At 39.3% G+C, this 12537-nt stretch overlaps 1 protein-coding gene across 4 annotated transcripts in view; it reads right to left on the bottom strand.

The window, feature by feature from the left end:
* The window catches only part of CRAMP1 (cramped chromatin regulator homolog 1), a 49217-nt gene that overhangs the window by 29203 nt on the left and 7477 nt on the right, over positions 1-12537 (bottom strand). For 3 of the 4 annotated variants that reach the window (XR_014616553.1, XM_084216690.1, XM_084216688.1), the window contains exons 3-6: positions 7989-8182; positions 6406-6559; positions 3457-3540; positions 973-1021 (exon numbers count right to left, since the gene is read on the bottom strand). Coding sequence is in view for 3 of the 4 variants with exons in the window: in XM_084216690.1 (XP_084072816.1) it covers positions 973-1021; positions 3457-3540; positions 6406-6559; positions 7989-8182 (481 nt within the window). In the remaining variant the exon portion in view is untranslated. The remainder of the gene's footprint in view (positions 1-972; positions 1022-3456; positions 3541-6405; positions 6560-7988; positions 8183-12537) is intronic. The other variant, XM_084216689.1, reaches the window with a different exon arrangement.

The following is a 12537-nucleotide window of genomic DNA, read 5'->3' as shown; positions in this document are numbered from 1 at the left end:
TTTATAATGATACACAACTTCTAACCCCTTCTGCATTCTAGGAGTGCATTGAATCATAGACTGCACCCCCAAATCCCACAATACAAGTGAAAGAGAACACTCATTCTTAATGTCAAGGAGATGAAAAAGTCAGTGGAGGGTTGAGGCCCCCAGTGTGCTGAAGGGTCATTTCAGGTCTGAAAGTCAGGACTTGTGAGCCCTGCTGAGGTAGAACAGTTTGGGCATGAACCCTCACTGCAAGAAGGACATTAAGGGGCTGGAATGTGTGCAGAGATGGGGATGGAGTTGGGGAAGGGTCTGGAGCACAAGTCTGATGAGGAGCAGCTGAGGGAGCTGAGGGGACTCAGCCTGGAGAAAAGGAGGCTCAGGGGGGACCTTCTGGCTCTGCACAACTCCTGACAGGAGGGGACAGCCAGGTAGGGGTTGGGCTTGGCTCCCAGGGAACAAGGGACAGGACAAGAGGAAACAGTCTCAAGTTGTGCCAGGGGAGGTTTAGATGGGATACTGGGAAAATTTCTGCACTGAAAGTGTGGTCAGGCAGTGGAACAGGCTGCCCTGGGCAGTGGTGGAGTGACCATCCCTGAAGAGATTTAAAAGACCTATGGATGTGGCACTTGGGGACAGGAGTTAGTGGTGGAAAGGCTGAGGTAATGCTTGGACTTGATGATCTTGGATTCCGACCTAAATAATTCTATGATTTCCCTGAGTGAATCCACATGGTTAAGTGGTGTAGCTTCTGTAAAGAATTCTCATTTCATAATTTTATTAAACTTAACCCATAATTTCTTATTATAAACAATTAATGGCTTCATGGAAAAGGAGAGAAATATCCTAATACAAAACAAACTAAGAATGGAAAACATCAAACTTCAGCTCTTGAAAATTAAGAAATGCCCCAAACTTTGGATGATTAATACAACATCCAACTGAACAACACAGTTTTATGAGTGTCAGGATTAAGTTCTTACTTACCCAGCTTGAATGAGCTCATTGAGTTTAGCTGCGTTCTTGTCATCCATACCTTTCCAGTAAATGAGATAACACAGTGAATTAGGACTTACACTGTTAAACCCATGGCCTTCTCTGTGTCCTGTTGGGTTTTCAAAGCTATTACATTTTATTCTCACATATGATTAACGTGCATAAATGTGCTGCCACATAGCTCTTCTGGAAAGTTTGTATTTTCATAACATGCAATCTTTACATGGTCCTTGCCACAAAAATTACTTTTTACACATGGATTAAATAATCCTAGTTTAGGTACTACAGCCGTCTTTGAACATTGGGCTTTAATCTGACACTGGGTTATTAAAAACCAAAGCTTATTCCTGCACAATCTCTGTTACTAAGGCAGCAAGGCAGAATGAAACAGCATCCTAGTGCTTAACACAACAAAAAAGTAAATAAAAATAATAAAATGCACGTGCAACCACCCTCATTTTTTTGTATGCATTATAGAGCATGTTTTTAGACAGACATTTTGGTAACTTGATTTATATGACAGGCCCAGATCTATTCACTGAACAATTAACCTCCCTCTAGCAATGCTAAAAGTATTTCTGGAGTACTTTCGTGTCTCAACAGCTCTCAGTAAGTCTTCTCCATTAATGTGACTGTGAACACCACAAGAGGAAAAAAAGAGGGGGGAGAAGGAAGAAACTGCTTTCCATGGCTACAGAATAGACCTGTCATAGATGTACAGTCTTGCATCTTGAGTACATTTGGTCTTGGAGACAAATTTTCTGTGTGACAGTGAGTAAAGCATGTAGCCAAGTCCCAAAGTTCTAAAGAGACAGAAGCACAGAGGCTGCAGGCATTGCCATGGTGACTGTGGGAAATCTTACTCCCAGTCATAGCAAGTCTGCTTGTAAAAGAGATGTGGGTATAGGAAAGAAACACTAACACTGATCTCTGCTGACAGCGCAACGTGCCTTGCTTTTGCACCTGCTTTGTCATCAAACAGCTCAAAATTGCTTCTCCAAGTTGAGCACTGCTTCTCCAATTAACACACTGGAGACTTTAAACAAACAGAATAAAGTCAGTATGAACATTCACAACAGTCTCGTTCATTTCCTGTTATGACAGCAATCCCAGGTGAGGGAATAACATAGCAAAAAACCTTTCTCAAAATCCCACAATCCTTTTAGGAATTGTACATGTTCACTCATGAACACTTTCATGTCCATTTCACCTTACAACTAGCATGACTTCACAAAGAAGCGAAGGTATTTTGATGGTTTTCCATGTCTCTCAAATTAAACAAAGCAGGTAGGAGATGCACTATGATGTAACACTGACTGTGCAAAAAGCCTGGGGACAAATGAAAAAATACATGGATAAAAAGGTGTATGCCCACAAACTGGCACATGTTTCTCTGCCCATTCTTCAAGGCAGTCATGTCACAGCTCTCTCTGGTCAGGAAGCCATGAAAACCATAGGAACCATGTCCTGGGGCTCATCCCCTCAGTGTGAACAGTAGGGTAAGGTAGGGATCCTCTATTCTACTCAGGTGAAATTCCACCTGCAGCTCTGGGGGTCCCAGCATATGAAGTACCTAAAGAAGGCTTAAAAAAAAAACAAGGAAAGACTTTTCAGGAGGGCCTGGAGGAACAGGACAAAGTTTGATGGTTTTAAACCACACGAGGGGAGACTTTTTATTACAAGTGTGGGGAAGCTCTGTCACAGGTTGCCCAAAGAAGCTGCGGGTGTCCCATCCCTGGAAATGTTCAAGGCCAGGTTGGATAGGGGTTGGAGCAACCTGGTCTAGTGGAAAGTACCCCTGCTCATGGCAGGGGGTTGGGATAAGATGGTCTTTAAGGTCCCTTCCACTCCAAACCACTCTGTGGTTCTGTGAGCCTAAGCTCAGGTATGTTGCTAATGCAGGTAATCAACTGCCAGCAAAGAGCAGAGCATTGTTATGGCACATACTCTTCCATCCCCACTCACTGGTATGGACAAAACTGGACTCTGGGACTGACAAGATCAGAACCCATCTTGCTTAGCCAGTGAAGTTATTTCCAATTCTGATTTGTGCCTTTTCATCTTCAGGGTACAGTGAGCAAGCATTTAGAGAAAAACTTAGAAAAAGACACCATCCCAGATTTTGACTGCATGGGGACAAATAATTCTGGGTATAAGTAATAAAATTTACACCCTTAATTGCTTAGTTTCAATAATAACAGAATAGATATCTAAGCTTCGTGTATGTTTTCCTATCACCTGTGGGCAATGTATGCACAGCATTTTGCAGACAGATAAAACTAAAGAAATCTATCAAAGTGGACTAATGCAACAGACTAAGAAGGTCTGTAAAAATAAAAATGCATTTAATGAAAAAATAACACAACAGATTACAGCAAGAACTTAAAAGTGGAACTGAACTAGACACTGCCAGCCTCAAGGGTAGTAACTTCTGATTCTATAATGTAAAAATAACCTGAAGTCATTCATACTCACATCCCCCGATCTTTTTCCTTAGTTCCCCATAGCAGATTAAGCCATACAGCTCCAGGGAAGATTTTTTCAGCCCTTGAGAAAACACTAGAAAGCAGAAGAGGCGTCAGTGAGATGCGGGTTGCAGATACACACAGCTACATTGCAGATGCTCATTTCAACACTAAAAAGGAGAGGATTTGTATTTTCAATGATGAGACAAATCACAAAGGCAAAATTAAGTTCTGGTTCAAGAAAGACTATAATGGGATTGGTTCATCCTTTTTATGGTATTTTTTAGATTACAGGAAAACAAACTCCATGGAATTTAAACAAATACGCAACTGCTCAATATGCAAAATAAAGCTAATTCATAATAAAGTTAGGTCTAGTATCAACTGTTTACAAGCTCCAAGGGAAATGTCCAGATGCCCCCAAGCAAAGGCATACAGAACACTTGAAAATTCAGGGGTAGGCTTGGATTTTCCAGATGACAGATTTTTTGGGCGCAAAAACACATCCTAAGAGATTTGACACAAATTCTAGATTCTAAATTTTTACAAAAAATTGCTGGCATTTTATTCAACTTTGCAAGGGTTTTTTTTGTCCTTTCTCTTCAACACACAAGATGCGGACATTACTGCTAATAGGCCTAAAGATCTATGCCAGCAAGGACAGTCTTGTGATTTACAAAACAAGTGAAAATATTTCTTCTTGTCTATTCAACAAAACTTTAGTTCTCTTTGATCCCAAAATCCAAGCACACATATTTCTATTAATACTAAACCTAATCAAACTACTGCACTGATTGCTAAAATTCTTTCAGACAATGAGATTCTAGGCCCCAAGGATACAGATACATAACTGATTTTTATTTTAAAAATTCTTCCATACTGTGTTCACTGCAACACTGGCTTTTAAATAAAATACTAATGGCTTCATCTTAAACTGCTGCCTTGTTTTGAAAAAAGGAACTCCCAAATACACCTTGGGCTAGGTTGTTGAGATACTCAAGTCCTCCTTTAAGTAACCTAAGCTCAGGAACACAGAAGTTCATCAAGAACTACATATTCATAGTATAGTATGTACTATCATACATAGTATGATACTGAGTATATTGTACACTAGCTTTGCATTCCTTCAGCTTCTTTCTAGCCATATCCATTTCTCCTTAATGACTTACTTTTAATAACTCATTATTTTTAATTTTTAGTGGGGTTTAGCAAGACGACGTGCTGGGTCCTGCACTTTGGTCAAAACTCCCTACAGCACTACCGGCTGGGGACAGAGTGGCTGGGTAATGGCCCAGCAGAAAGGGACCTGGGGGTGCTGACTGAACATCAGCCAGCAGTGTGCCCAAGGAGACCAATGGCACCAGGCCTGGATCAGGAATGCTGTGGCCAGCAGGACAAGGGCAGTGATTCTTCCCTGGTACTCAGCACTGGTTGGGCCACACCTTGAGTCTTGTGTCCAGTTCTGGGCCCTCCCCCAATTTAGGAAGGATGATGAGATGCTCAAATGTGTTCAGAGAAGGGCAACAAAGCTGGTGAAGGGTCTGGAACGCAAGTCGTGCAAGGAGTGGCTGAGGGAGTTGGGGTGTTTAGCCTAAAGGAGGTTCAGGGGAGACGTCATTTCTACAACTCTCTACAACTCCCTGAAATGGGGGTGTAGCCAGGTCAATCTCTTCTCTAGCACAACCAGTCACAGAATGAGAGGACACAGCCTTAACCTACATCAGAGGAGGTCTAGGATGGAAATTAGGAAGTTCTTTACAGAAAGGATGATTAAGCATTGGAATGGACTGCCCAGGGAGGTGGTGGAGTCACTGTCTGGAAGTGTTTAAGAAAAGACTGGATGTGGCACTTGATGCCATGATCTACTTGACAAGGTGGTCATAGGTTGGACTTGATGATCTCAAAGGTCTTTTCCATCCTAGGTGATTCTGTGATAAAGAGATTGTATTTTACACTACCTTTGCATTCCTTTAACTTCGTTCCACATCCATTTCTCCCTGAAGAGTTATTTTTAACTTGAGAGGCTCTGGCCACAAACTACAGATGAATATGCTATCCAAAACTTTGCTGATATTTAGGAGTTATTCAAAGACCAAAAAATTCAACCACCACAAATTGCCATGATTTATGCATCTTAGAATACACCATCAGAATTTGACCAGAAAACTTTGGAGACTATTACTCAATCACAAGCTAATGGGAGAAATTACATTTTTGACACCTAAAGTCAGAATAACTGAATCTTACTAAAATCTGGTCACTCTGAAATACATTTCTTTAGCCTGTTATTAAGATTAGGCCACCCACAGACTAAGTTGAATCCTCTCTGCCCATTCCTAAGTAGTACGGATTTGATAAAAATCCATTCTCAATTATAAAGTTACTGTTATAGAACACCACCAGCAGTTTACCTGACTTCCTAATTTCATTTTCATTAAACCAGTTGCAGAAGGAGAGAAAAGAATGGGAAGGGGAATATGGCACTAGGAATCATAAGTTACTGAACCCATGGTACAATTTCAAAGTTCTTTAAAGTGGGAGCAAATATGTCACCATTTACACTTGTATTGGACTATGATTTGTTTCTACCTTCCCCCAAGAATTGCGAAGTGGTGCTGGGCCAGTGTGCTTGATGGAGCCATGCCTGATTAATGTTTAGGCAGTTCTTGAAGGTGTGTTCCTGAGAATACAAAAACATTTCCTTGAACCTGGTTTTCCTCCCAGCATTAACAGCAGGATCTGCATTTACTAAGGTGTGGTGAATTCACAGAACAGTAGTGATATTAACACCAGGTTTTGGAAAGCATTTTTCACAAAACATGAACCTTGATAGGGCCATGCTAACAAAAATAAGAAGTGAGACACTGTGAACTCCCTCTTCCTCTTCAGTATTTATTTCCTCACCACTAAAAGGCAGGACTGCAACCCTTGCACCAAGCCCATTTTGGTGCATACTAACCATTGTCAAAGTCAATGTACTTGGAGATCTTGTGCCAGGTGCGGTAGTAGAAGTGCCGGACCTGCTCCTTGTTCTTTACCATGCTTGCTGGTTTGCCTTTCTTCTTGTATTTCAGGGCAATGTTGTTCTGGATAGCTTCAAAATCCTTCCCATGCTGAAGAAAGAATGAATCAAATAGAAATATTCAAATGCAAACTTGGATCTTGTTGTAAGTCTAGTGAAACAATGTGAGGGGCTTTTGGGTTCTTTGTGGGAAACTGGACTTCACTGGTCATAAACAAAAGTTTTGGGGACCAGAACTCAACTGTGAAAGAATGACACTGGCTTCCTTTGTTTTATATAAAATGCAATATGGATACCAAATTAATTACTTTCCAATTTCTTTAACTGATTCAAAATAAAAACAGTAAGTTGCTAGCAAATTGAAAAAAATCACCCAACTTTACTGACAAATGTGTTAAGTAGCAGGACTGAAAACATTGATTTTTCTCCCTGAGCATTCTTTACTTTCCTCTGCATTCCCCCCACCACTTCTGACTACAGTAAATGAAAAGCATACTATATTTACCAGCTGCAGTTTTATTTACAGTACATTTCATGTTACTGTTACTAGGAGTAAAAAACTTGAACTTCAAAAGACTTGATTTTATACACATTAACTCCTGCTATCACAAAATTTTTGTATTTAGAAAAGGTTGGAACTGATTTCAATACAAAGTGTGAAAACCTTTTCTGAAAGGCAGTGCCACAAATGAATGGTAGGAGGGACTAAACAAACTGAGTCTCGGATCCACCTCAAAACAATTTTTAAAAATTTTTCCTCACTAATCAAAAAAAATCAGTGAAGTGGCTTAAAAATTACTTAATTACTTGCTTCCCAGGAATACTACTGCAATTCACCGGAGTTAAAAAAAAAGAAAACACTGTTCCTTTTGTCCACAAAACATATGTATGTGATACCATACCTATAATGAAAAAAAATAATTGAAAAAGGTACACACATGCAAAGAAAACCCCCCAACACGGCTTTTGTTTTTACATTTGGCATGTAGTTTCAAAACAGATAAATGGTTGAAATCATCCCAGGAACAGGACAAGCAGGAATCCATCATATACAACAAAAGAGACAGAAGATAAGATGATGTAACTTTTTATCTCTCAGCCCAAGGACTGAACTGGCTCTAACCTCTTCAGGGCCAAAGTTTAAATACATTTCTCTTTAGAACAGAGCAACTTTTCTTGTTTGGTATTATTACAGAGCAAGTGTGTTGTTTTTAAAAGTTCAGATAGGGATATTATTTAATTATTTTTCATTTGAAACAGAACCATAATTAAATAACAACTGAAGTTACTATAAACATTTATTAATAAAACTCAGAAATCTTTCCTGTGTATTTAAAGAAAAAAACCCAAGAAACTTGACGCTTTTGACAGACAGCTGTTTTACAGCCCCATGTATGGCCCTACAAATGCTCATCTGTAAGTGGCCTTCTGCTCCTGCCAATCTCACCTTAATCAACCTTCTTTAGGAATATCCAGACTCTAACCAAACCCATCTATGTCTTATTTTCTTCTACATGTACCTCATACAGTCCCTCAAAGAAAGTATTCTTGTCCTCCGTGCTCCATGACTCCCACTGCCGTCGGACTTTCTTCCCTTCTTCCTTCTCTCCCGCCGAAGAACCCAGGTTCCTTGCCGCTGACTTGGAATTCCCAGCAGGATTGCTGGGAGGAATTCCTGATGTGCCACCAGGTGCAGCCCCTCCATTATCTGCTGCTGTAAAAAACCATGACCAGGGTGAATATTAAACCAACTGGAGGATTCATAGATAGAGGTAAGGGAGTAACTCAGAATTTTCTCCTTTTTCACTTGAAATACAATGGGCAAATAACACGGCTCGTTTTATAGGAATAAAATCTCAAAGCACGAAAAACAAAGGGAAGATTTCAATGGCTTAATTTTTTATTTCCAGAAGTAACACAGATAAGCAGGAATGTACCACAGCAGCCTTTACCAGATAACCCTTGCTGATGCTTATATGCTGGTGAGCTCTGCAATCCCTGCCCTGCAGCCAGGGGGACCTCCTGAGCAGTGCTGAACAGGGAGCTGACCAATGGGGCAAAGTGATGACCACGAGGAAAATAGGCAGAACAGTAACATCCTTGTCTTTGGTTTGATCCTGCTGCCTCTGCAATAACTCTGGAAAGGGAAGGATTGAGAGATGTTGATTTTAGTTAGATCAGCATTTCTACAATCTGATCCACAGTGTATGATCCTCAGAGCACCACCTCTGACATGGCCCATCTAGTAAAACTCCAGCTATGCAGAGGACGGCAAGTCTCAAACCATTCTCCTTTCCCAAACCCTGCTGTGACTTTCAGAAAAAGACACAGAGGTGTAATCTTGATTGTCCCTTTGTCAGTTATCAGCATCCAAAGAACATGGAAAAAGAGGTATGAAGAAATGAGAATAATGCTGGATAAAACTGAGAGAATTTGCTGTTTACTCAAGTAGGGACCTGGAAAGAAAATGGGATGGAAAAATCTATAAAAAAAACATCATGCCTGGTTTGATACAGTATATCAGAGTGCTAATCCAGAAACTAAGGTAAACTCCCCAAAATGCACTCTTTTTTTTTTCTGTAAAAGTATAAACATTCCCAGTAACTTATATTTCCAAAATAAATGATCTTCAATTTTATTTTAAAAAATTATTTAGGATTTGACTGTCCTTATCGATGCAGACATGTACTTGATAAAACAGAAGTCTTTTAACACTAAACATTCATTGCTCATTATAAAGAATGGTCCTTACACTTTCTTTTTCTCCAGTTATTGGCCCTTACATTTTGTGTTTTACCTCATTATATATTCTCTTGCCTTAGCTTATTTGCTTATACACCCAGCTTGTACAGTACAGCAGTCCCAACCGGTTTCCCTAACTTTTATATATATCAACATAATTTTCTCTTTTATATTTTGGCTTAAAAAGTTCAGTCATATTTTCAAACTCAACTTCATGAAGCAGGTTTTTTTACCGGACAAAGCCAGTGGTATATAAATATATATATATATATATACACACACACACACATATATATTTCATTCAAGAACTCAGAGATCCCACTTTGACAATTCAAACAGTATTTTTTTTTAAAGTATCAGAAGAATCAGCTGTTACAGGCCCACCGTGCTTTAGAGATTTAAAGACTTGTATGTAAATCTTAACAGGTCAGTTGCAATTTGAAAATAATTCCTTTGGGCGACAAAATAATATTTCTCCAAATCATAGAGAAGATGGTTTGCACAAGTACTGGAGAATATTTGAAATCAAACCTGGAAGAGAGCAAGATGTGTGAAAGTACATTTTTTTCATGCATACAATAAATATTTTCTTGATAAAAAATATGATATTGTGACTATTTTGGAGTTAATGTTTCTTTTATTTCTAGAGATGATTATTTGCCTCCTTTGAAAAAATTACTGTCTACCACAGGGAAGCATGCAAGGCAAGACATGAAAAACCATTAGACATTTAGAAGAAAATGCACTTATATCAACAACTTCTTAAATAAACAGCTTCTTTACTTCCTGAAGTCTTCAGCCACTGATAAAATAATTGAAACTTAAGCCATTTAATTCTGGAACCGTGGAGGTATATCCTTTAAAAAAAGGAAACCACAAGAAAAAAACTGATCACTTTAACAGATGGCTGAAGCAACACAGACACAGAACTGACACTTCCTCATTCTGCAATTGTGAGATTGGAATATCACAATTTGCACAGTAATGAAATACAGATCTTTGGTCAAGAAGGGGAAAGTCAAACAAGTCAGTCCCCAAAACTGAATCTCCAATCTCCTGTTGCATCCAGCTCCCAACACAGATGATATCCTTTATCAGAAGACAGGTACAGGATTTCAGTCCAGAGTTACTATTCTTATCACAGATCCCGAACTACTGAGAAATCCTTCAGAGGAAGAAAAAATGCAGGATTTGGGGGTTTCATTTGTGTGCTGGGTAGTTGGTTTTTGTCTGGGGGTTTTCTTTTTTTTTAATACTTACTTAAGTAAATAAAATCTAAGTAAGTTGCTTGACGAACAGATCTCATCAAGGATTTTCTAAAGCTCGTTCAGTACACTTGGTACACAAAGTTTTCCTTATTAAAAAACATAAGAAGCTAAAGTGTCAGTGAAGACTTTATGGTCTCATTAGAATTTAAAGTTCAGGTAATGTTCATTTATATTTTAGTGGTAGGTAAAAGATGGACTGAAGAGTTCTATTGGACATGCTGAGGACTCCATGAATTTAACTTCTACAAAGAACACGTAGCTCATAACTGATCTTTTGTTCCTTTATGCACACTTACTATTCCACAAGACAAATTGTAGTCCTGGGAATTTTATCAGAATCTTTTTTGTTTTAAACTCTTTTATAAATTACTATCCAGACAATTGTTCAGAGTATTGTATATGAAGATCTAAACATCTGAATATCCTGTTACCTCTACAGAGCTCCTACATGCCATTCAAATTTTTCAGAAACAAAGGCATTTGCTCTATCATTCCTTCACATAAACTTTCTTACTGATGTGCATGGTAATATTTATCATCAGGTTATCCCAATCCATCTTAGAGCATACTGAACCTTGGTATGGCAATGGAATGTACTATATTCTAAAACAAAGAACTATAGACCAGTTCAGGATAAAAGGCAAAAACAATACCAGTCATACATCAATAAATTACCCCCATAAATTCATTACTTCAATCTGACTGTAAGTAATTCTTGTAACATACAGAACAGCTAACGAGCTTTCATCCCCTCACTAATGATTGACGATTCAATTACTAATTCCAAATAATGGATGATTTAAAACTTCATCAATGCATTAAAAGAAGGACCTCCCCTGAGGCCAGCTATACCATTACTGCTGCAGAATGCTGGGGAGAAGGAGGGGACTCACTCTTAACAACCCGCTGGGGTGTTTGTTCAATGTGATATCACTTATAGAAAAGACAAGACAAAGACGAGCTGGACATTCTCCCACTGCCTACTCATCTTGCATCTCCCAGCCAGTGACCTAGACAGCCACGCCATTACAGCTACAACAACTCCTCCCCTTCGCTCCAGGTGCGCCAGAGCACCAGCACCTGTGTACAAGGTACCAGGCAGTGATTTGGATGTGAGTGCCAGCATTTTCCCTCAGCCTTCAACACAGTTTCCAAAGACTTCAGGTTTTTGTACTCAGTATTTGAACTGCAACACCCAACAAAATCATGGGTCAGAACACCAGTGTTCCAGAGAAACTTATTCCTTCCTTTTGTCCAGTGTTCTATACCCATCTATATGTCCCATTATTAGAACGTCATTTATCTGTGACTGGCATACTGTCGTATCAAACTACATTCCCATGGAAAAAGCTGTCTCTATAGTTCAAAGCAAAACACAAACACTTGCAAAAAATTATATAAAGACATTTAAAAACTGCAGTTTCAGAATCTAATATGAAAATGACAAACAATGGAATACAAGTTTAAAATAACAGACACTGATAGTATTAGGATCTCATAGTGACTACTGCCACTTCTTCCTTCTAGGTAGCATCTCAGAATTTGCCTTTCAGTCTTCCATGACAGCTCTTACAGGCCAGCTGATTCGTATCTTCTGTGACAGATTACATACACAAAGAAGCTGGAATCCCTGGAGTAAATTCTCACTACACCCTTGTATCCCAACATACAAGCTGGTTTATAGGCTTAGCTCACAACATCTTAACTTCTTCAGGAGTCACCAGTCACAGCAGGTGGAGCATTCAATTGGGAATATCTTTATAAACAAGATGGGGCAGTCACACTCTTGCCTACCACAGTTCAAATACCAAATGCAAGGACTAACTCACTCCCCAAAGTGCGGGATGCAAATGTCAACTTGTAACAGACAAGTTCCCCACAAGTCAAGCTTCATTTTGCTAACTTTGTAACTGGAAGGAAAGTTTACACCCTGCCTCCACAAGACACAGCATAGACACCTGAGAAGAGCAAGTCTAGAACAGTTTATGTGTTATGGCAGGGTTATGCCACAGAGTGTTCTTGTTGTGAATTAACATCCAAAGTTTGAAATACAGACTCA

Source organism: Fringilla coelebs (assembly GCF_963513975.1).
Source record: "Fringilla coelebs genome assembly, chromosome: 16".
Lineage (NCBI taxonomy): Eukaryota > Metazoa > Chordata > Aves > Passeriformes > Fringillidae > Fringilla > Fringilla coelebs.
The sequence above is the reverse complement of the archived record's forward strand: the minus strand, read 5'-3'. Positions and strand labels throughout refer to the sequence as shown.